At 43.8% G+C, this 22,600-nt stretch overlaps 2 protein-coding genes across 16 annotated transcripts in view; one reads left to right on the plus strand and one right to left on the minus strand.

Moving 5' to 3' along the window:
* LOC121271579 (epsin-2-like) overlaps nt 1-11,601 on the plus strand; it is a 46,077-nt gene extending 34,476 nt beyond the window's left edge. For 5 of the 11 annotated variants that reach the window (XM_041177600.1, XM_041177601.1, XM_041177602.1 and 2 more), the window contains 6 exons: nt 167-320; nt 2,413-2,562; nt 4,929-5,039; nt 8,676-8,720; nt 8,847-9,098; nt 9,331-11,601. In XM_041177600.1, coding sequence (XP_041033534.1) covers nt 167-320; nt 2,413-2,562; nt 4,929-5,039; nt 8,676-8,720; nt 8,847-9,098; nt 9,331-9,608 — 990 coding nt within the window. In that variant the 3' untranslated portion in view covers nt 9,609-11,601. The remainder of the gene's footprint in view (nt 1-166; nt 321-2,412; nt 2,563-4,928; nt 5,040-8,675; nt 8,721-8,846; nt 9,099-9,330) is intronic. The other 6 variants (XM_041177603.1, XM_041177608.1, XM_041177606.1 and 3 more) reach the window with 6 other exon arrangements.
* A 5,649-nt stretch (nt 11,602-17,250) lies between these two features.
* The window catches only part of LOC121271577 (GTP-binding protein 1-like), a 28,242-nt gene continuing 22,892 nt past the window's right edge, over nt 17,251-22,600 (minus strand). For 2 of the 5 annotated variants that reach the window (XM_041177593.1, XM_041177594.1), the window contains 3 exons: nt 22,318-22,497; nt 22,027-22,077; nt 17,251-19,846 (listed from right to left, as the gene is read on the minus strand). In XM_041177593.1, coding sequence (XP_041033527.1) covers nt 19,757-19,846; nt 22,027-22,077; nt 22,318-22,497 — 321 coding nt within the window. In that variant the 3' untranslated portion in view covers nt 17,251-19,756. The remainder of the gene's footprint in view (nt 19,847-22,026; nt 22,078-22,317; nt 22,498-22,600) is intronic. The other 3 variants (XM_041177595.1, XM_041177596.1, XM_041177597.1) reach the window with 2 other exon arrangements.

Below are 22,600 nucleotides of genomic sequence, written 5' to 3' on the forward strand. Positions count from 1 at the left end.
CGTCGTGGCTAGTTTACGTAGCAGGTTTCCATTATATGTGTACGTGGGCCCAGGAATTTGTAATGGCTATGAAGACATGACTGAGGGGAGAGGCCAGGAAAAAGCTTCAAAATTTAAGAATCCCCAGATAAGTTAAAATGTGTTCTCTTGTGGTGTGTTTTTACAGACTGCTTTACTGGATCTGACAGACTCCACACCATCTCCCCTGACACACAAATCTGATCCCTGGGGAACACCTTTGCCATCAGCGTCCACTGCCAAGCCTGACCCATGGGCAGCTGTGTCCCGTCCAGTATCCGCTGATCCTTGGAAGCAGATGGGTAAGATCTTTCGGGGTTGTTTTGCCTCAGCTATTTGTTTTTGTGTGATGAGACTTATGCCACGTCACTAACTAAACCTGTGACCTAGATAATCCTGATAGCTCCATTAGTAACCGGATTGTCTAGTGTTAAATTGGACCACTTCATCAGCAGGGGTTCAATGCTGAGCTCAGCTGAAGGGGCAGTTGTGGGCGTGTTATAATGGGCCTGAGTGGCTTCTGGGTGATTGAGGGAAGAATCGGCTGCTGCTTTGGTTGTACTTGGCACTGTTAACTTGTTAGGCTCCCTTTACAAGTGTGTGACTTGCCACTTCGACTACCCTCAGAGAAGATGCCCAATCTGTGGAATTCTTTACCACAGGGGGCTGTAGAGGCTGGGTCGTTAAGTATATTCAGAGCTGAAATAAACAGATTTTTAATCAGTAAGGGAATCAAGGCTTATGAGGAAAAGGCAGGAAAGTGGAGTTGAGGATTAACAGATCAGCCATGATCTCATTGAATGGTGGAGCAGACTTGATGGGCCGAATGGTCTACTTCTCCTATGTCTTATGGTCCTATCGATGAGAGGCCCCTGCCTGACACCATGCTTTCAAAGGAAAGAAGAAGGATGTTTGTCATTGGGCTAGAATTTCAACACAATTTTCAAAGGCTTTGGGCAGGACTACTTTGGGGAATATTGTATACATAGTGTTCTTACTTCTGAACCTGTCTATCCAGAACATTAGAACTCTAGAATGTCCTACCCCTGACTGTCTAATAACTTCATTTGTAGATTGGAATTTTTTGTAGTGTTGTAGTTTTCACATGGAAAACTGTCTCAATTTGTGTTCAGTCATTTTGAGGAGGTAGTGCTATTTATCTAGACCGTGTTTAAATGCTGCAGTTATAATTAGCTTAGTTTGCGGAACAGTGCTTGCTGAACGATGGCTGTTTTAAATCAAGGGGGGAAATGCCTCCTTGAGGTGCCATCGTCATCCCAATGACACCGGGCAGCAGCTGCACCAGGCAAATCAAGCTGGCAAAATTTGGGGCTCAAACCAGTCACCATCTGTCTGGGTACTCGACAGCCGAGGGCCTTGGCTGCATGACAAGCCGCAGGCAAACTGAGTGCAGCACTCTTACCCCGCCAGACTCACCTCAAGACATAGCCTGGAGTGTTGAGTATCACGAGGCGCTGTGTATCTTCTGACATTGTACAGAATGCACATACCAAGGTTATTTGAGCTGCAGAAGGTTTTTTTTTAAAATTTGGTGTGTGTATGTGTTTATCTATACATCTCCATTCCCTTGCTGCAGCATGGAGGCAATGCTATCCCAGAGTCTACAGTGTTTAATGAAACTCCCTAGCAAGACTGTAATCCCTGTACCTGACTAGTTTCATGGAATCTTTAATCCACTTGAACCACCAGAAAAGGCTGGTGGGACTCTGTTTAATGGTTTCACCCAGCAATATAACACTCCCTCAGTGCTGCACTGAAGCATCAGCCTGCGCTCCCTGTTTAACACCTGGTTGCAGTACTGGCTGGGTATGACCTTATTGTCTGTGGCAATCTGCTTTTTCTGATGGTGGTGGTGGTGGATGTTGAAGACCCAGTATGAGTTTTTTATAGCTGGAAATTCTCCCAGCATCTTGGTCAATCAGTCAAAACCACTGAGGAAGAGACTGACTGGTTGTTCATTTATTTCCTTGTAGTATGGGTGATGTGAGCAAACTTGCTTCTGCATTGCAGTCATTGAGCTGTAATTTTACTGTATGTGAATTGCACAGAGAAATTTGAGATGTGAAGTGATCCTATGTAAAAGCAATTGCCCTGAGAGGATATATTGATGCTCTTGGTTGTTTCTGGGGCCCATGTCACATGCACAGTCTGTTGCTTTCACTCCCTTTATTCACAGTGACAGCAGATGCCTTGCTAATGACTGAAAACGTCTCTAATAATTTACTCAATCTTGAAAGCCGTACTCCATCATCTTCCATTTTGGTGTAATTTGTCCCAACGATTAATGGTTCTTGTTGGTTGTTGCTTGAGATGAGCCGAAAGCCTTTTTCAGTTTGTGGGTCTGGTAAATTGAAGAGCTAATCCCTCTTACAGCAGGTTCCAGACTGGCTGCTGCTTCCTCAGACCCGTGGGGATCTTCAAGCCGTCGCTTGTCAGGAGAGCAACAGCCAAGAAGCACAGACCCCTGGGGTTCAGCTTCAGCAGTGTCTGACCGAGACCCCTGGGCTCCTACCTCTCCTACAGGTGCGTACAGAACACTAGAGAGACAAATCCCTGTTAGTTAAACTCAATTATGTTGTTTCTTAAATTAATGTGAACCTGACTTGGGTTTTTTTTTTAGGACTAAGATTCTGTTTTGGAACCTACTGCTACAGCTTTTTATTTACGTGGCATTACATTTAATATGTGGGGATGTGTCTGCAGGGTGACAGCCTCTTACTGCCACTTAGCTTGTGGCACGAGAGACTTGGCAACCCTTTCACAATACAATACAACATTTTGTGAGTGCTTTGACCGATTATATCAACTAACTGTACATTCAGATATTTGGAAAAGAGTGGGGAGCTCTCCTCCTGTTCTGATTCACTGTCTTCCCTCAATTGAAAAACTGCATTTGTATGGCACCTTTCATAACCTCCGAATGGCCCAAAGTCCTTTTCACAGCCAATAAAGTACTTCCGCTGATGTAAGGAAACCAACCAGCCAACACCACCAATAGCAAATTAATTGGTCATTTTAATGCGAGAGACCTTGCTGTGTTCAAAGTGACAGTCGTCTACATAAATAACTGCACTTCAAAGCAGTTTGTTTTATGTGAGGCAATAGGAGTGTTTGAGACTTGACAAGGTGCAATAATAAATGCAATTTTTTTTCCCCCTTGACTCCCATTCCCATGCCAGCTGTGGCTGAGAGTTTGTCTCCCCTCCACAGGCCCTGCTCCACAATCCATAATGTTCTTTTAATATAACAATTCATTCCTGGGATGCTGTTGTCAAGTGAGGAGTCAACCATGTTGATTTGGGACTGGGCCCAGACCGGGTAAGAATGACAGATTTCCTTCCCTAAAGGATATTAGTGATCCAGTTGGGTTTTTGCTACTATCTTGACAGCTTCACGGTCTCTTTTACTGGTCCCAGCTTCTATTTATTCCTGATTTTTTTTTTTCTTCAAACGGAATATATTTTGCACAAAACTGCTGTGGTGGTATTTGAGTTCACATTGTCTGGATTACTGGGTCGTTATCATAACCGTACCAAGTATGTGAGAGCGAGTGTCCTTAGTCAGTTTTCTACATCAACATAACTGAGATTAGGAACTGGATGAGGTGAGGCATGAAGTCAGTGCTCCGTGGCTTCTGTCCCGGTCTTACCATCCATGCTGGAGGGAGGAGGGGTGTAAATCTGAAGTGCTGGTTTTCATTGCACAGTATTACAGAATCTTTACTGTGCAGAAGGAGGCTGTTCGGCCCATCAAGTCTGCACTGGCTCTCTGAGAGAGCTTTCCACCTAGTCCCACTCCCCTGCCTTATCCCCGTAACCTTGCACATTCTCTCTTTTTTTCAGGTAGCAATCCAATTCCCTTTTCAGTACTTCAATCGAGCCTGCCTCCACCACCCTTTCGGGAAGTTTGTTCCAGACGCCAACCACCCTCCGGGTGAAAAGATTTTTCCTCGCATCACATTTACTCCTTCTGCCAATTATTTTGAATCTGTGCCCTCTAGTTCTTGATGTTCTCTTGAGTGGGAACAGTTTCTCACTATTTACCCTATCCACGCCCCTCAGGAACTTGAATCCCTCTATCAAGTCTCCTCTCAGCCTTCTTTTCCTCAAGGAAAACAGCCCCAACCTCTCCATCTATCCTCATAGCTACAGATCTTCATCCCGGCAATCATTCTTGTGAATCTCCTCTGTACTCTATCCACATTCTTCCTCAAGTATGGTGCCCAGAACTTATACAAGTTCAACATTACCTCCTTACCCTTGTACTCACTGCTCAATGCCCATATTAATAAAGCCTAAGATGCTATATGTTTTATTAACTGCTCTCTCAACATGCCCTGCCATCTTCAATGACCTATGTACATATACACCAAGGTCCCTCTGTTCCTGCACCTCCTTTAGGGTGTCTCCCTTTATTTTATACTGTCTCACCATATCTTTCCTGCCAAAATTAATCACCCCACACTTATCTGCATTGAATTTCATCTGCCAATTGTCTGCCCTGTCCTTTTGAAGTTCAAGACTATGCCCATCACGGTTGACAACGTTTCCAATCTTCGTATCATCTGCAAATTTTGAAATCCATGTCCTGCACACCACAGTCTGGGCCATTAAGATATATCAGGAAGAGCAAGGGTCCCAACACTGACCCCTGAGGAATTCCACTACAAACCTTCCTCCAATCTGAAAAACAACCATTTATCACTACTGTTTCCTGTCACTCAACCAATTTCTTATCCAAGTGCCTACTTTCTCTTTTATTCAATGACCTAGAATTTTGCTCACAAGTCTGTTGTGTGGCGCTGGATCAAATGCCTTTTGAAAATCCATGCAGGGTCTGGGAGCTGTCTCATGATGATGTGTTTCATGTTAAATTGTTTCCTTGCACAGTGGCTTCCCCATTCCACTCTCTCAGTGCTGCTGATGCAGCTGTGACCGATGATTTCTCTGCGTTCAGCCATCTGCGTGGATCACCCAGGAAAGCAGAAGGCCAGGGCGTAGGTGAGCTTTCCTCCTCTTGTTACACTTCAGAATGTTTTTCCGACATGACACTCAGGTCAGGGGGTGCAGGTTTTCCAGCATTACTCTGCCTGTGTTGGTCTGTTGTCTGAATAGAATACCTGAGCCTGGAACTTCTCATGGCGGGGTGATTGAAATTAAAATCGAGAGTCTTACACCACAAAAGGCCATTCTGCCCAACTACCTGTGACATCTCATTGAAGGAGTGATCCAGTTCATGTTTCTCCCCGGCTCGATTCCCATAGTCCCCATGTTGGATTGAATTGTAGGGTTGCTGTTTGCTAGCTCCTCAGTGCCGGGTGATACTGAACCATTCCTGGCCTGTGCTGAGCTGACCATCCTGGGCTAGGGCAGCAGGAGCAAGGTGACAATCAGCAGCACTGGGCCTGTGAGAAGTCAGTGAGCCAAGGTTCCTGATCCTGGTCACTGGGGTGTGGAAGCCGCCGGAAAGTCTTTGCTTGTGAATATTGGGGTGCAAACTGGCTCAGGCTCCAGCTGGAATGCACCTTCCTCCTGCACGCCTCCGGGCAGCCAGCTGACACATTCTGGGTTGGATCGTGAAGACTACTTGATGAGATAATGGGAAGCTGCTGTCATGCATTGAGCTGTATCCCAGGAATACTCTCCCTGCAGCAGAGCAAGGAGAAAATCCTCAAACATTCCCTCCTTTACAAAACAGTAATTCCTCACTTGACGTTGACTCGGCCAACATTGTTCTTCTATAACGGTGATAAAACAAGGACCCTATAACCTTTTAATGTTGCAGCTTTCACTATAACAGAGAGTTCCTGTTCTGTGGCCTGCACGTCCCACACATCTACAAAGCACTTGCTGCCTTTTTCCCCAGTGCTTTTGGGGCTGCTGCATCATCGCTGGGAGCTCCTTTGGCTGCTTCAGCACTGGCACCGTATTCTGCTGCTGGTTGGAGTCCGATCTCTCCAAAACCAGGCTGTGTTTCTTTAAATTTATACAATTATTTTGCTTTAAAAGTTATTTCATTTACCAGTGTAGGAATTTGGGGATGTACAGTATTCCAACTTATTATGTTTTAACAGCAAGTTGACCATGGTGCAAACCTGAAACACTGGCACAAGAAGCGAACAACCGCTTTTACATTAGTTTTATTGGGAAAATCGGATTCGCTTAATCTTGCTTCACTTAAAGTTGCACTTTTCATGAACACACGTACAACATTATAACAAGTGAAGAATTACTGTGTTTCTTTCTTTTGGGAATCTGCATGTGAGGATTGTAAGCCAGATCCAGTCTCCGCTTCAGTCAACCTGTGGTGGACTGGCTAGTTTCATTTTCCAGAAAATCTTTCACTTTTTTTTTTGAAAAGGTTTAAGTTCACAAGACAGTCTGGGATTGAGAAGACCCTTTGATCTATTCAATCGTGTCCCTGCTCCACACCAGGCTTACCCCTTTCCCAGCACAGCCTCCTTAAGAGGAGATAAAAGCAAAAAACCGCGGATGCTGGAAATCCAAAACAAAAACAGAAATACCTGGAAGAACTCAGCAGGTCTGGCAGCATCTGCGGAGAGGAACACAGTTAACGTTTCGAGTCCAATGACCATTCAACAGAACTAAGTAAAAATAGAAGAGAGGTGAAATATAAGCTGGTTTGGGCGGGGTGGGGGGGAGACAGGTAGACCTGGATAAAGGGCCAGTGGTAGGTGGAGATAACCAAAAGATGTCACAGACAAAAGGACAAAGAGGTGTTGAAGGTGGTGATATTATCTAAGGAATGTGCTAATTAAGGGTCGAAAGGTACAGATAGCCCTAGTGGGGGTGGGGTGAAGGAATTGTAAAAGGTAGAGATAAAACAATAGATGGAAATACATTTAAAAATAATAGAAATAGATGGGAAAAGAAAAATCTATATAAATTATTGAAATAAAAAGTGGGGGGGGGGGATAGGAAAGGGGGTGGGGATGGAGGAGGGAGTTCATGATCTAAAATTGTTGAACTCAATATTCAGACCGGAAGACTGTAAAGTGCCTAGTCGGAAGATGAGGTGCTGTTCCTCCAGTTTGCGTTGAGCTTCACTGGAACAATGCAGCAGGCCAAGGACGGACATGTGGGCATGAGAGCAGGGTGGTGTGTTGAAATGGCAAGCGACAGGGAGGTCTGGGTCATGCTTGCGGACAGACCGAAGGTGTTCTGCAAAGCGGTCACCCAGTCTGCGTTTTGTCTCTCCAATGTAGAGGAAACCGCATTGGGAGCAACGAATGCAGTAGAGTGTTTGAGACTTGACAAGGTGCAATAATAAATCCAATTTTTTTTCCCCTTGACTCCCATTCCCATGCCAGCTGTGGCTGAGAGTTTGTCTCCCCTCCACAGGCCCTGCTCCAAACGCAGACTGCTTTGCAGAACACCTTCGGTCTGTCCGCGAGCATTACCCAGACCTCCCTGTCGCTTGCCATTTCAACACTCCACCCTGCTCTCATGCCCACATGTCCGTCCTTGGCTTGCTGCATTGTTCCAGTGAAGCTCAACGCAAACTGGAGGAACAGCACCTCATCTTCCGATGAGGCACTTTACAGCCTTCCAGACTGAATATTGAGTTCAACAATTTTAGATCATGAGCTCTCTTCTCCATCCCCACCCCCTTTCCGATCACCACCCCCCCCCCTTTTTTTTTCCCCCCAATAATTTATATATATTTTTTCTTTTCCCACCTATTTCCGTTATTTTAAAATGTATTTCCATCTATTGTTTTATCTCTACCTTCTTAGCCTTTTTCGATTCCTTCACCCCACCCCACCCCCACTAGGGCTATCTGTACCTTGCTTGTCCTGCTTTCTATCCTTAAATAGCACATTCCTTAGTTAATATCACCACCTTCAACACCTCTTTGTCCTTTTGTCTGACATCTGTTGGTTATCTCCATCTATCACTGGCCCTTTAACCAGCTCTACCTGTCTTCCCCCCACCCCTCCCAAAAACCAGCTTATTTTTCACCTCTCCTCTATTTTTACTTAGTTCTGTTGAAGAGTCATTCAGACTCAAAACGTTAACTGTGTTCCTCTCCGCAGATGCTGCCAGACCTGCTGAGTTTTTCCAGGTATTTTTGTTTTTTTTCTCGTTAAGAGGAGGATGGTGCCTTGGCTTAAGCCTTCATTCCCCAGGTCAGTGATTCCTGAATGAACTGGAATGGTTGTGGCTTTATTCATTCGAGCCCTGGTATGGAGTTCAAAGCAATAACTGTCTGCCCCTCATGGTACGAGTGCAGCAACTGATGGGAGCTGAAAATTTGCTATTTCCCAGCAATTCTCTGAGAGGGAATTCATCAACAGTGTAGAGAAACTCCAAGATGTATGCTTTTTTTAATTCATTCACGGGATGTGGGCATCGCTGGCTAGGCCAACATTTATAGCCCATCCCTAATTGCCCTTGAGAAGGAGGTGGTGAGCTGCCTTCTTGAGCCGCTGCAGTCCGTGTAGTGTAGGTACATCCACAGTGCTGTAGGGAGGGAGTTCCAGGATTTTAGCCCAGTGACAGTGAAGGAATGGCGATATGTTTCCAAGTCAGGATGGTGAGTGACTTGGAGGGGGATTTGGAGGGGAACTTCCAGGTGATGGTTTTCCCACGTGTCTTCTGCCCTTGTCCTTCTAGATGGTCGAGGTCGTGGGTTTGGAAGCTGCTGTCTAAGGAGCCTTGGTGAGTTCCTTGCCCTTAATCAGCCTGATTTTGATGATGGGATAAGCGCTGTTAACAGGTTGATATTCATGTTAGGAATGTGACTTCTTTAGAAACAAGCCAACTGGCTCGCTCTGCTCTTCACAGGCAAGTTTGAGGTACTGGGTGATGGTCTGACCACTGCAGCCACATCTGTCATCACGCGCTGCCCCGACGTCTTTGACATGTCCTCCATGTCGAGCACTGTGATCTCCAAGCTGCCCTCACCCAAGCATCAGCCAACCACACACAGGAACCCTGAATCCTTCCTGGGCCCAAATGCTTCGCTGGTAAACCTGGACACCCTCATTACCCGCACGACGCATCCAAGCGTGAGCACCAACCCCTTCCTGGCACAGGGTGAGTACCACGTTCTGCCCTCGGGCTCGGTGGAGAGCAGAAGCCTACCCGTCGGTCACTGAATGAGGTGCCCAACGGCTTTCAGTGACCCGTGAATAGGACTTGAACCAGAGTTGGTGTCTTCAAAAGGATACCGGGTGGGTGAGTGGGGAGGGGACTTAACCATGGTGGGGTTTTAGAGCAATTGCCTTTCTCCCCCCTGAGTTTTGACATGGTCTCTCTTCCTCCACAGGCGCACCTGCTGTTTCAGCGAACCCATTCCACACCACTTCCGCACAAATGTCCAGCTCCATGATGGCCGTGACCCAGACTCCATTTGGACCCGTCAGTGTGAGCGCTGCCTCCTTCACGATGCCCAGAGTCGGGGCTGCTCCCGTGGTAACCGTGCCAGTCATGCGGATGCCACAGAGCACCGGTGTGCAAGGGATGATGGGGTCAACCTATGTTACCATGGCAGCCCCTCCTGCCTCTGGACAGTCTGCAAGCTCCACCAATCCATTTTTATTATGATCCCTGTCTCGGCTCATGTTTAAGTGATCTGTTTTATAACTGTGGTTTCCCTCTAGCCTCTAAAATTCCAGTCTGAAATATCCTGAGTTCTTCCTTTTTGGACAATTGTGAGAATGTCATTAAGATGCAAGAAAGGTTGTGTGTGTTAAATCACACTTGGCCGTCCTGGACTGAGAAGTGACACATCTGGTTTAACAGTTCAGTAAGGTCTGTTGAGTGTGAGCAGGGAAGTTGATTGCAGCTTGCTGTGCCGATTGTGTAAATGTAGAGATGCAGGAATAACTTGTATTTCCAGCTTTGCTTCATCACAGTGACGGAATCCGGTGGGAATCCCAATTTGGCAAGTCTACCCAGTAACCCAAATTCCCCTAGCCATCAGGAGCAGAACGCTGGCTGTCTGGTGGAGTTGGTCAGTTTTGTGCAGCTAAGTTACCATGAATGTGGCACGTGCGCATGAGGCTTCAGTGCTGCGCTGCCTTATTTTGTGACTCTGACCAACGGTAGAGGGTGGGCGAGAAACAAAGCCAGGGCCTTTAGTCTGATTGCAGGCTCTCGGCCCCTCCGTTTCCCAGCAAGGATTCGCTGGTGGGAAATGTGTGTTTTTTGCAGAGAGGATGTCATGCATTACAGCAGCTCCCAAATATAAGTTTCTGGATCCCACAAACCCTGTCCAAGTCTGTCCTGTTCCTGGTCAGTTCTATGGGATGTAGCCTCTAGATCTGGATAAAAGCTCTGCTGCTCACAATGCAGCCTCCTGTCTTCCTCCTTCTCTTGTGCTGGCTTGTTACCAGGTGCTGGGTGCTATTTCACATCCTACCAGACTGGCCCTGGGATTTTTCACACCATCTGAAGTTTGATTTTGTTCTCTCCTTTTTTCCCCTCACTCCTGTTGCACTGTTCGAAGGAACTCTGGCTCCTTCATTAGTGACACTGTAATAGTTGAATAGCTGCATAGTTTTCTAATGGAGCTGTCTGCAGTGCTTTCACAGACTGGTGGTTTGGGGTTTATTTTTGTCACTATAAGCACTGTAGGGAAGTTCGATTGCAGATCTGTGTCACGTAGTTACCTCCTCAGCCAGTCACCTTTTGCAAGCCATTGAATTCTTGCTGATAGCTCTGGCCTTGCAGGTTGTTTCGAGACTTTACAGCTCGATGCTGGATTCTGTCCGGCTTGCTGCCAGTGCTTTTATTGAAAAAATGTTTACATTTTGTTGTTTATACGTGTTTACGATCCGCTCTGTTTTATTTGTCGGCTCAAGAGACAGGACTCAGGTCATGACGATAGTGTTGAGAGATGCAACATTCTGCAGAGATGTGCTTATTCCCTCACCCCAGCACCAGCCGTGACTTCACTCGATGGAATGAATCATTCCACCAGTGTTTTTTAAAAAGGGGGAACATCAAGGTCAAGACCACTGACTTTGGGGGTGGGGGGTGGTGCGGGGCTGATGATGTTTCACTGACAAACAGGGCAATTGTAGAATGCAATCCTCAGAACACTAGTTAGATTCCCAGCAGAACTCGGATCATTAGACAAGTGAATAAAGTAGTTTAATTTTTGAGTGGTTTAGAGGGCTGTGCAGAAAAACCTAGAAGCAAATGCTGCAGCTGTCACCTGCCTGTCTTGTGCCCGGCAGCTTCTTGGGTGTGATCAGTACTGCTTTCACTGGTCCCAGTAAATACTTCCAGCAGTTGGCAGCAGACACACACCTGGTTGCTGTTGAACCTCATTTGGGCAAGCTGAGCTAAGTTTTTTGAATATGTTCCAGAGTTAGGAATTGATATTTACCAATGCACACCCCAGCTTGCTGCAACAGCAGCGTCCCTCCTAAACTGCCCAGAGGCTTCAGGAGACTCCCCACTCTTGTATCAGTGACAATGGGACGACATCAGACACAGCAATAAGAATTTTAAACTTTTTAAATCTTTAGACAGCTGCCTGAATTTAGTGCTTCTCTGAAGATGTGGGGCCTCAGGAATGATAAAGAGTGAAGGTGAGAAAGGATTTGGGGGGGGGGCGGGGGGGGGGGGCAGTTGTAACAGTCATTTCAGCATTAGTGAAGGGGGGAGTTGGTATTTTTGCACATCAGGAGAGGAAGGTGTTGGGAGGTTTGGACATCGGAAGTGGTGTGAGGTATAAAGTGAGCCTGTCCTTCTGCAGACCTCTCCACTGCTGTCCATCAGCAGGGAAATGCATCCTTGACCAGGTTATGCTGTGGTTTGTGTATGTACGCAGACACTAGCCAGTCTTCCCGGAGTGATTGACTGACTGCTCTTCTACACTGAATACAGCCCAGAGCTCCCCTCACACATCGATGTTTCCCACAGGTGCTTTATTAATGTAGAATTTTCCTACTGAAGTGTTTTTTAGGCTTCGGTTCACCTTTGTTCATTGGAAAGCTTGACCCTGAATTCCTTCGCCGCCCCTCAATATCTCAGTGGTGGACACCCACCCCCCCCCCTCCCCACTTTGCTGGTGGAACTACAAAGTGAACAGTTATTGAGAGGTCTGGTTAAGGATTTTCTGGGAGAAGTTTTTTCAAGTTTACAAACACTAATGAGTGTGCAGGACAAGGACTGGGAGAAATGCCCGTGGAGATTTTTTAAAACTTGTCTTACATTCTCAACCATTTGAAAAACTGTTTTATTGCATTTTAAGCTTTGGGAGTCAGGATGGGAAGTTTACAGTTTTAAGTAAACCTTGTCTGCAGTTACAGGAAAGAAAATTACAATGAACTTTTATTACAAAATAAATTATACATTCTAATTAGTTGGGATAGTTTAATTCTGGGTGCATGGCAGTTTCTGGAATTTAAAAAAAACTTTATAGAAAAAAATTAAAGTGAAAATTACTTTTATAATTTTTGTCCAGATCAAATACAAGGAGCTTGCAGCCCAGAAAGAACTCATTCTCCCTAGGAATTAAATGTCCTCTGTAGTATTAATTCTCTGTATACTGTAAACCCCGCAGCATTAATGGTCTCTGTATAAGGTAACCCTCTGCAGTATTAATTCTCTGTATATGGTAACCCCCTCTGCAGCATTAATGGTCTCAGTATACAGTAACCCTCTGCAGCATTAAAGGTCTCTGTATACAGTAACCCTCTGCAGCATTAATGGTCTCTGTATGCAGTAACCTTCTACAGTATTAATGGCCTCTATGCACTAACTCTCTGCAGCATTAATGGTTCCTGTACAAAAACCCTCGTGTTTTGATAATCTCTGGGTACAGGACGTTACTTGATAACCTTTCAACAAACTTGCTTGAAATTGGAATAGTCAGTGTTTTGAGTTGTCTGACCTGGTTTGTTCTCGTATTACTGGAGCCAGTTCTCTGGGTACAAGTGTCCAAGAGAACAATAGTACCTCTCAACAGAAACATGCTATCCTGGGTAAAACTGATAACACTAACTGCACAAAATGTGTGTAAGCCTCAAGATGCACTTTTAGTGCAGTAATTTTAAGTATCTGGTATTGAAGAAATATTCTTGTATTTATGTTTTGACTGACGCTGTTTGTTTGTGGATGTTTTCTGTTTAACTTCTTTACATCTCTCCCATCCTCACCAGGGTATCTTCATCCCTCCTAATGCTGCCCTCTCTTCTGGTCTCTGTCACAAACCACAGCTTCTGAGTGATCCTCTGTGAGGCTCACAGGACTTTGGACCTCTGCTTTTAAGTTCAAGTTTGACTGCCTGCTCTCCAGTATTAATTCTCACGGTAAATTGAGCCTCAGACTTTCTAAAGACAGTTCCATATCTAGCACTTGATCAGTATTTTCTAAATGATTTTAGATTTCTGGGGTTCTGACAGTGAAGGGAGCTGGGTCCTTTGTTCCCTTTATGTTGACATGGATTGGGTGATGCATCTGATCTTCCACCTTATAACTTGGTACTAATTAGTAAATGTAGAGACTGCAGGGTGGCTGGTGTGGGAAATGATTCACTGGAATTTTGAGTTTTGAAGCACGAGGATGTGGCAGCGACCACAGATATTTTACTCCGTTTCTAACCTCATGCTGCACCTGCCCCGGGAGGAAATGCTCATTTGGTGCCTGAAATCGGAAAACATCCCGATACAATAGCCCTCAAATTAAAAGTTAAAATGCTGAAGGTTTGAGTTACTTTGCTCCGATATTGGAATAAGAAGGATTGAGTGTCCAGAAATGGTTGTGCTGTGGGATATTAAGTTGTATTGGCCGCGATTAGTAGGATAATTGATTGTTTGGGAAGATTCAACAGTAATGAAGGGGACTAATGTTTATATACCCATACAGGATTAGACACTTGTCTGTGTTTGGTATTAAAAGTTTGGGGGTGGGGACAGGGATGGGTCACCCTTATCTCTTGGGTTTTCTCTTTTATTTGGGTACACTTGTGCCAGAGTCTGACTTGGTGGAAACAGACCCCTGGCAGCTGCTGCTGCAGTGTCCTATTATTTGAATAGAAATGTCCCTTTCCCTGACTCTGTTTATTGGAATCTGGAAATGGTCCAGCATGGTGGCTGTAGGGAGAAGAATTTTTAAGAATCCAGCGGAAGGGAATATTGGGCTGGTGGAGAATGTATTGGATAGCAGGCGAGATGAAAGTGGTGCAGGAGCCTTTTAATAAGAGTTGCATATTTTGGGGAGTTGAATGTTGCAGGAGACGGGGAGTATATTGTGCATTTGCAACACATGGGGGTCAAAGCAGCGCCACCATTGTCTACTTCCTTTGAGAAGTGACAGATAATTTAACCAGTCTTTGAACAATGCACATTCGATTCCATTCAGGTAAAGGGCACTTGAGTTTTTAGGCTATACTTTGGGAGTGTTGAGTCCATCACTCGCCCTGAAGTGTAATGGATTTCTAAAATATAATTACACGCTGATTTCTATGAAAACAAGTTGTTCCCTTTCTATCTCTGATCACTCACCCATGAGGCACCCCTTGATGTATTTTATCCTGTCTGGTGATCTGTTTCTCCTTGTACATGTTGGTATCTGATCCACGAGCACCTCAGTACAGCAACACCAAGACACTCTGGTTATCTCTGAAAATCTGCTCTGTATCTTTTTCTTCTCGCACTGCACTGGTTTAGAAGCTGTGTTCAGTATTTTATTTTTGTAAATTTTGCAGCATTTTAAGGGACCTGGGCATCTAGTGCCATGTACATTATTTATTTTTTGTGTTGGAGTGAAGTGTTGTGAATAAATGGAGATTACTGAGAACTGACTTTTTAAATTTTTCATGCCTGTGTTGGAAGCAGCCGATGGTCAAAACCACTGATGTGTAAGCCCCTTTGATGGCTGTGTGTGAAAGCTCCTGAACTGTACAGGCCCGAGGGGCCTCTGCCTTCCAACCTGTGCTGCATTAGCTGATCCCCCCCCCCTGGGCTGTGGGTAGGGATGGTGTTGCAGGCCAGATGGGCACAAAAGTCATCCTGGATTTCCATGTTGGCAGACCCAGGGTCAAACTGTCAACCCTGATGCACCCCATCAAATCAAACAGCTTGCCATCTTAAATTTATAGATGAACAATAGTGAGTGGGGCAAAGTCTGCGACAGGGCCAGAGACAGGAATTCTAATCTCACTTGCAGGTGAACAGGTTCCTTTCACTTTAGACATTTGTGAATTTAGATGTCCAAAGAATTTATTTTGTAGTGTATCATATGCATTATTAATTTATTATTCATGTGTATTTAATGTATAAATATATTTATCCTATAGTAATCTGGAGGGCAAGGATCAACACACTTTCTTACCTGGTGCAGTTCATTGTATATTCTAACTTACTTGGACCTGCTGTGTCCGTACACAGACTATGCATGTGGAATTATTTAAAAACTGGTTTAGTCCTGTCCCCCGTTACATTGTTTCTTTAGATGATACTGTCAGTATTTTGGGAGGATTGTTTACACTCACTGCTAGTGATGCTGTACAGTGTAGTTAATGTTTTAGCACTGTTGTTGCATTTGATCTGATATTTCTGGACTGTAGCAAACATATTATTTGGTGCCCAGTAGCTTTGCTGTTGGTTTTAGCTATGCTTTCAAGGGGTTAAACCAGAAACCTGTTATTGTAATATGTTGGGACATTGCCTAGTCCTAAATAACTTGACAATTATGAAAATTGAATGGTACTCTTCCCTTTGCTTCACTGCCCTTTCAGCCTACAACAGCAGTTAATCAGTGTTGGACAGAAATCAGACCCCACACTTGATGCAGATTCCATTTAAATTGAAAGAATTGTGACTGGGTTGTAGAGCAGCTTTTAAGCAATATACTTGAGTTTGGTTTTAAATCCCACACAATCTTCTGCTCTGCGCACTTAACATTTCTCGCTGGCTACCTGTACAGGAAATGCTTGCAGCCTGCAACATGGGCATCCAAATCTTTGTTACAGTCCTCATCATTTACTGTAGATATCCAAGTTTTTTTTAAAAGAAGTATTAAATCTCTTGGCCAGATTAACTGTACCTGCAAAAATAAAATGGTGAACCTGTCCTCTATGGCATGCTTCTTTTTACTAGGTATAAAAGGAAATCTGTTTTGGCAATGCTTTTCCCTGATGAGTTTAATCTGGGCTGTCACTATGGTGCAGGGATGATAGAGTGCTTGCCTTGTGGGGTCAGGGCACTGTTTTGCAGCAGCTCCATTTACTTGAATCACTGCACCTCAAAGTAAATCAACATCTGTGAAACTGAATGAGACTATTTGAAGGTAATTCTTTCCATTAACGAAAAGGTATTCCCATCCCTTATGGGTACAAGAGTGGTTATATCACTGTTCAGGATTTGACCGAGTTTGTTAAATCTGGAAATCAATGGTTACAACACAGGAGCCCATTTGGCCTGCTGAGTCTGAGCTAGCCCTCTGAAGGAGCAATTTACCTAGTGCCACTCCCCTGCCTTTTCTTCGTAGCCCTGCACACTTTTCCTTCATCCTTTTCAAAATGTGGTGCCGAGAACTTGACAATACTCTAGTTGAAGCAGAAGTTCTTCATAACTTACTCACTTTTGTACTCTGTGCCCCTATTGATTAAGTGCAGGATGCTGTATGCTTTATTAATCACTTTTCCAACTTGTCCCACCACCTTCAATGATTTATGCACATTGGACAAAAATGTTTTAAATGTACCTTAGGGGAGAAAAGTGACGTAGGGAGGGAACTCCAAACTTGGGGCTGAGGCAACGGGAGACACAACCATCAATTGTGGATTGCCAATCATGATTGCACCAAAAGAGGCCAGAGTTAGAGGAGCAGAAATATCACAAAGGGTTGTGGGGCTGGAGGAGATTAGCAATTTGAAAATAAGGATAAGAATTTTAAAATCTCAATGTTTGGCTGACAGCCATTGTAGGTCAGCAAGTACATTGGTGGAAGTTAAGAAAAGCAGCAGTGTTGGATGACCAAGTTTAGGGAACCAGATCATCTATATTCATAGTATGTGTCATCCAATAGAAATTACTGACAAGCCCCAGCTACATTCTTAACCACATGCAGCAATTTCAGTAAAAAGCACCCTACACAGCCCAGTGTGTGTATATATACTTCAGTTCCCCATTAAAGGAAGTAAAGCAACCACACATTAAAAACACTGCTTTTGACCATTATAGCAACAAATTCTCTCACTCTGCAAATAACAAGTACTGAGATCATAACCAAATGTCCATTATCATTTACTTAACAGAATGCAATTGGCCACAGCTGGATTATGTATTTGGACAACAGCACACTCAGAATTTTAAAGTTCTCATTGGACAAATAGAGTCGCAGCTCAGTGAAATTGAAGGATTTTATTAATAAACACAGCACCATGCCCCCCCGCTCCAAGAACAGAAAGGGAAGGTCTGACACACTCTGCTTGTGAGAGTTATCAATGTGCCTCTGGAATTAGAAATTACTTAAGGAAGTTGCAGTCAGTGATGCTGAGCTGTGATAGTCTGCCCCATGACTATATTTTACTCCATTTTCAAGCTCAATTAAAACTGATTCAAAACACTGCACACTTTTACCATGGGATTATGATGCAAGATATGGACTACACAGGGTGATTGTGCTTGGGATTAACTGACAATCAGAATTGTTGATCAGCTAGAATATTGGTCTAAGTGTTACTTTATTTCCCTCATGTTATGCCAATACGAGGGGAGAAAAGAAACACTTCAATAGTGCTCTGCTGATCTGGTTCTAGTATCCACCCTGAGCTTCCAGCTGTTCAAACTGATGACCCACAAACCTCTGGGGATGGGCAATAAACATGACCACATCACCACATAGTTCTTGAATTAAAACCACATTCTCTCTCCCCCTCCCCTCCCCACCCCAACATATGTAAAAACAGTTTCATATATACCTTGCTACATGTTTGCAGAGTACATGACTGACATCTAGTGACAGAATGGAATATTCCAAACATGGCAAGATTAAACAGCATAAGGGCATGTCTACAATCTGAGGAAATGAATATGTTTCCAGCTAGGGTCCTTTGGTTGAAAGGTTAAAACAGCAAATTAGGAAATATTTTACACCATGGGAGAAGATCAAAACATTTATCTTAGCAGAGATCACTTTAAACATAGTGTCAGTATTCCAGGCAAGTCATTTTTCATTGTACTGGGTACTTACGTGCATCTATATTTTCCAATCCCCCAACTCCATACACAGAAACCATCTTTCCAGTGATCTCCATCTATACCGGTCTAATGTAGTGGCAGACCAATGGATTAGGGAGGAGTAAAAGCTTCTTACTGGCACTTCCTCACCCCTGAATAATTACTCAAACAATATTCTCAGCAGCTGCTTTAGCACAGATACCCAGGGTGCTCAAAAAGTTCAAGTGGGAGATAGCTCATCGAACAAAGATTTCTGCACAGGCCATAACTTAATGTGAATTTCTCAAAGTCAAGAGATTTGTTAGGATCAGAGGTGTATGTTTCCACCTTAGACAGGTCAGCTATTCTTCCAGGTTTCATCTTAAAATTGCACCAATTTAATGGTTAATGAACCTGTCTTGTATAGAGAGGGAAAGGAGAGGGTTTAGTGGGGCAGAGGCAGAAAAGAACCTTCAACACTAGAACCCTCAACTCCATGTTGCCTACTGCAAGAATAGGACCAAGACCTGGTTAAACACAGATAAATTATGTTCTCCTAAACAATATTCCCAGTCACATCAATGCCAACCAACAGACAACTCAATTTGAAGAGGGGAAAACAAAAAAACACATTTGAGCAATGTTAATACAGCCCCAGGTCCCAATAGCAGGTAACCAGCTATTGAATGGGTGGATTTATACCCCAGCTCCACTTCTTACCCATGCTCTCATGTCCAAAGCTGAAAAAAAATCTTCCAGGACGAACACTACAAAATGTTTGAATGCTGTACAGCAGATCTGTCTCACTGACTCTCAAAGCTGGTGTCCCCCACCAACTCACTTTGCTTCAATATGTGTTTTGAGTTGAGGCTGCAGCACCTTGAGAATTGGGAATGAGGATGACAGAGATGGGTCTAAACTTCCTGCAGTCAATTCTGTGGCTACAAGATCCCAAACGCCAATTCGGATTTGATTTTTAAGACTTGGTAAAATTATAGATTCTTTCCCCCTCCACCAGCACCAAATTGAATATTATTGGCCTTACAGATCAAAGCAGAATAATCCTGTGCTCTTCAGCTTCAGTGGCAAGCTAGACAATAAAACTGATCATTTATAATTAATCAGTCACAGTCAAGTGATCTGTAAGATCGAATGAACAGAAGGGCAGGCCCAATCTGATTAAGAGACAACGTGAGGAGCAACTTTTAAAATTAAATACTGGAGTAAAACAGCTTGGCTGTGTTCCTTATACACACTTCCTGCTCAACTGGAGCAAACTTCCGATTATTTTGAACCTTTTTTTTTATATATCAAAAAATCTACAGACATGCATAAAATTCAAAGAGACACGTTGAGAACAGGCTTGAAATGCATCAGTCACCGTCATCACATGGTTTAAATTGTAAAATCCATTTCAAAAAATGTTTCTTAAAAAATAAAACGATGTCCATGTCATTTCCTGATTGGCTCCAGACACTTCCATAATTCTTTAGGATAAATCGGAAAGAGGGAAAAAGAAGGGAGCGGAGGGAGTTTCTGTGCCTTGTGTTGTTGCTTGCTGAAGTCATGCTGTGTCTAGTAGCCACCGGCTGGAGTCACTGCTGTTCCCTGCGATTTCACTTTGTGTCGTTGTCCTCCTCGTCTTCTCCCTCCACCACCCTTGGGCTAGTAGGAAACCAGAGAGAAGAAACGTGTTAAGAGACCAGGAATGCTTATGAAGTTAGTTAATCCAGCAGGTTCAGTAGCAAGTGGACACTGACACCAGTAACGTAAACTCCTGCTGCACCACCCCAAGTAATTAATCAATTAATCAAAAACTTGGTGATGCATCAGGTCTGGGCCAGTTGACCCCTGTTGCGCTATACTAAAATGGACACTTTGGACACATTCATAGGGCACTGAGTGGCAGAAGGGGTGTGAATTGTCATCATGATTGAGTGTCTCACATTCTTGAAACATGTCTAGGCTCAGTCTCAGCCAAAACCCAATAAACTTGCCCACAGGTAATAAATAACCAAGTTTATTCATGTCTGATGTACTTAATGTTAACTTTTTCTCTCTGCAAAAGGTGCTAGCCTGATATGCTGACTTATTTCAGATTTCTAGCATCCACAGTATTCGGATTGTTTTTTAAATTCATGTATACTTTTTATCTCCCTTCCCAAAGGCACTACCGCATTAGTGGAGCGCAAGACCTCTTTATTCTTGTACTCCAATCCTCTTCAATAAAGGCCAACATGCCATTTTGCCTTCCCGATTGCTTGACAGACCTACATGTTAATTTTCTGCGTTACTTGTACAAGCACACCCAAAGAGACAAGTTTCGCACTTTTAAAAAAAATTCAGCTTTTCTATTCTTATGATCAAGTGAATAACTTGACACTTCCCTATTTTATACTCCATCTACCATCTCATTACCCACTCAACCTGTCTATCTCTTTGCAGTCTGTGTCCTTTCCACAGCTTATCTTCCCATCTAGCTTGGTATCAGCAGCAAACTTTAGATACATTAATGATTTAGATGAAGAGAGAGAGAGTAATGTAGATTGTAAGTAGCTGAGGCCCCAGCACTGATCCTTGTGGCACTCCACTATTCACCGCCTGCCGACTTGAAAAAAGCCTGTTTATTCCCACTCTCTGCATTCTATCCAACCAACTCCATGAGCCCTTATCTCACCTATTAACCTTTAGTGTTGCACCTTATCAAATAACTTTTGGAAATCCAGGTATAATACATCTACTGGTGCCCCTTTATCTACCCTACTAGTTATGTCCTCAAAAAAACTCCAATAAATATGTCAAACAGGATTTCCCTTTAGTAAAACCATGTTGACTGTTCTAATCATACTATGCTTTTCTAAGTGCATTGTTATGACTTCCTTAATAGATTCCAGCATTTTCCCAACAACTGATGCTAGGCTAACTGGCCTCTAGTTCACTTTTCTCTCTCCCTCCTTTCTTGAAAAGTAGTGCAACTTTTGTCAACTTCCAATCTAGTGGAACTGTTCCCGAACCTAAGGAATTTTGGAAAATCATAACTAGCACATCTACTATCTCTGCAGCTATCCATCTCTTTTTGAACCCTAGGGTGTAGGCCATCAGTTCCTGGGGTTTGGAGAATTTTAGTCCCTTAAGTTCCTCCAATACTTTATCTCTGCTGATGTTAATTTCCTCACTCTTTTTAGCCCGTGTTACCGTCTATTTCTGATATGGAACTTGTTCTCCACTGTGAAGACAGACAAGTTACTTGTTCAATGCTTCCAGCATTTCCTCATTCCTCATGATAATTTCTCCTGTCTCTGCTTCTAAGGGACTAATGTTTACTTTAGCTACTCTATTCTTTAGATACTTATAAAAGCTCTCACAACCTGTTTTTATTTTTCTGGCTAGTTTACTCTCCATTTTTCCCCCCCTTTTTATCAACTTTTTGGTGGCCGTCTGTTGGTTTCTAAAACACTCCCAATCCTCAGACTTGCTACTGTTTTTTGCAACACTAAGCCTCTTCTTTTAACTCAATACTATCCTTAACTTCCTGTGTGAGACACAGATGGGCCCTACTGTCTAAGAGTTTTTGTTTTTGTCAATGGAATGTATTTTTGTTGAACATTTTGAATTTTTTCTTTAAATGTTTCCCACTATTCATTTATCTCCATATCTTTTAGTCTATTTGTCCAATTAATCACAGCCAGGTCCCCCCCCCCTCATTCTACAGCACACCGAATAGATTAATCTCAGCCCTTGGAGATGTGCTTGCACTGACTCTTAGAAGCAAACTGCAAGGTTATTCACCAATATTACCAAACCACGCCCCTAATGAAACAGAACAAATGAATCCAAGCAGCTACCTTGTTTTCCTTATTAACATCTCGATTCTGTTTATCCTCCTCTGAAGGCATCTGAAAACCGTGCAGCAAGAGAAAGCAAAGAGACAGACAACGTGAGCAGACAAAACAGCTGAAGATCTAAACCTGCAAATTTCACCATCAACAAAAAGTTGGAAATATCAGCACAATTACGACACTTCCTCTGGGTCACATCACAGGCTTTAGTAAGAGTGTGCAGCAGGTTTCAACCTTACATCACTGTTGGCTGTACAGTGAGGCACTTGGGAACAGCTTCAAGACACTCTGACCTACCTGTGTTTGGCTCAATGTATGTAGAGCTGTTGTCTGTCCCAAAGATGGACCCTCCTCAAGGGTCGAACCAGTTGCTGCCGGTACCACCTCCTTCTTCACCAGGGTCCCCTTCTTAGTCGACTGCATCTTCAGCTGGAGCGGTTTGGTGTTAGATGGCGATGTGTTTGTGGTCTGGATTAACTGGTTTGCGAGACAAACCCGAGCAAATGGTTACCATCAACTCCATTTGGCCAATTAGAATATTTCCCAGTAGCTGATCTAATGCTGTCCCCTTCCCCAGGGC

This window comes from Carcharodon carcharias, chromosome 31 (genome assembly GCF_017639515.1).
Source record: "Carcharodon carcharias isolate sCarCar2 chromosome 31, sCarCar2.pri, whole genome shotgun sequence".
In the NCBI taxonomy this organism is placed as follows: Eukaryota; Metazoa; Chordata; class Chondrichthyes; order Lamniformes; family Lamnidae; genus Carcharodon; species Carcharodon carcharias.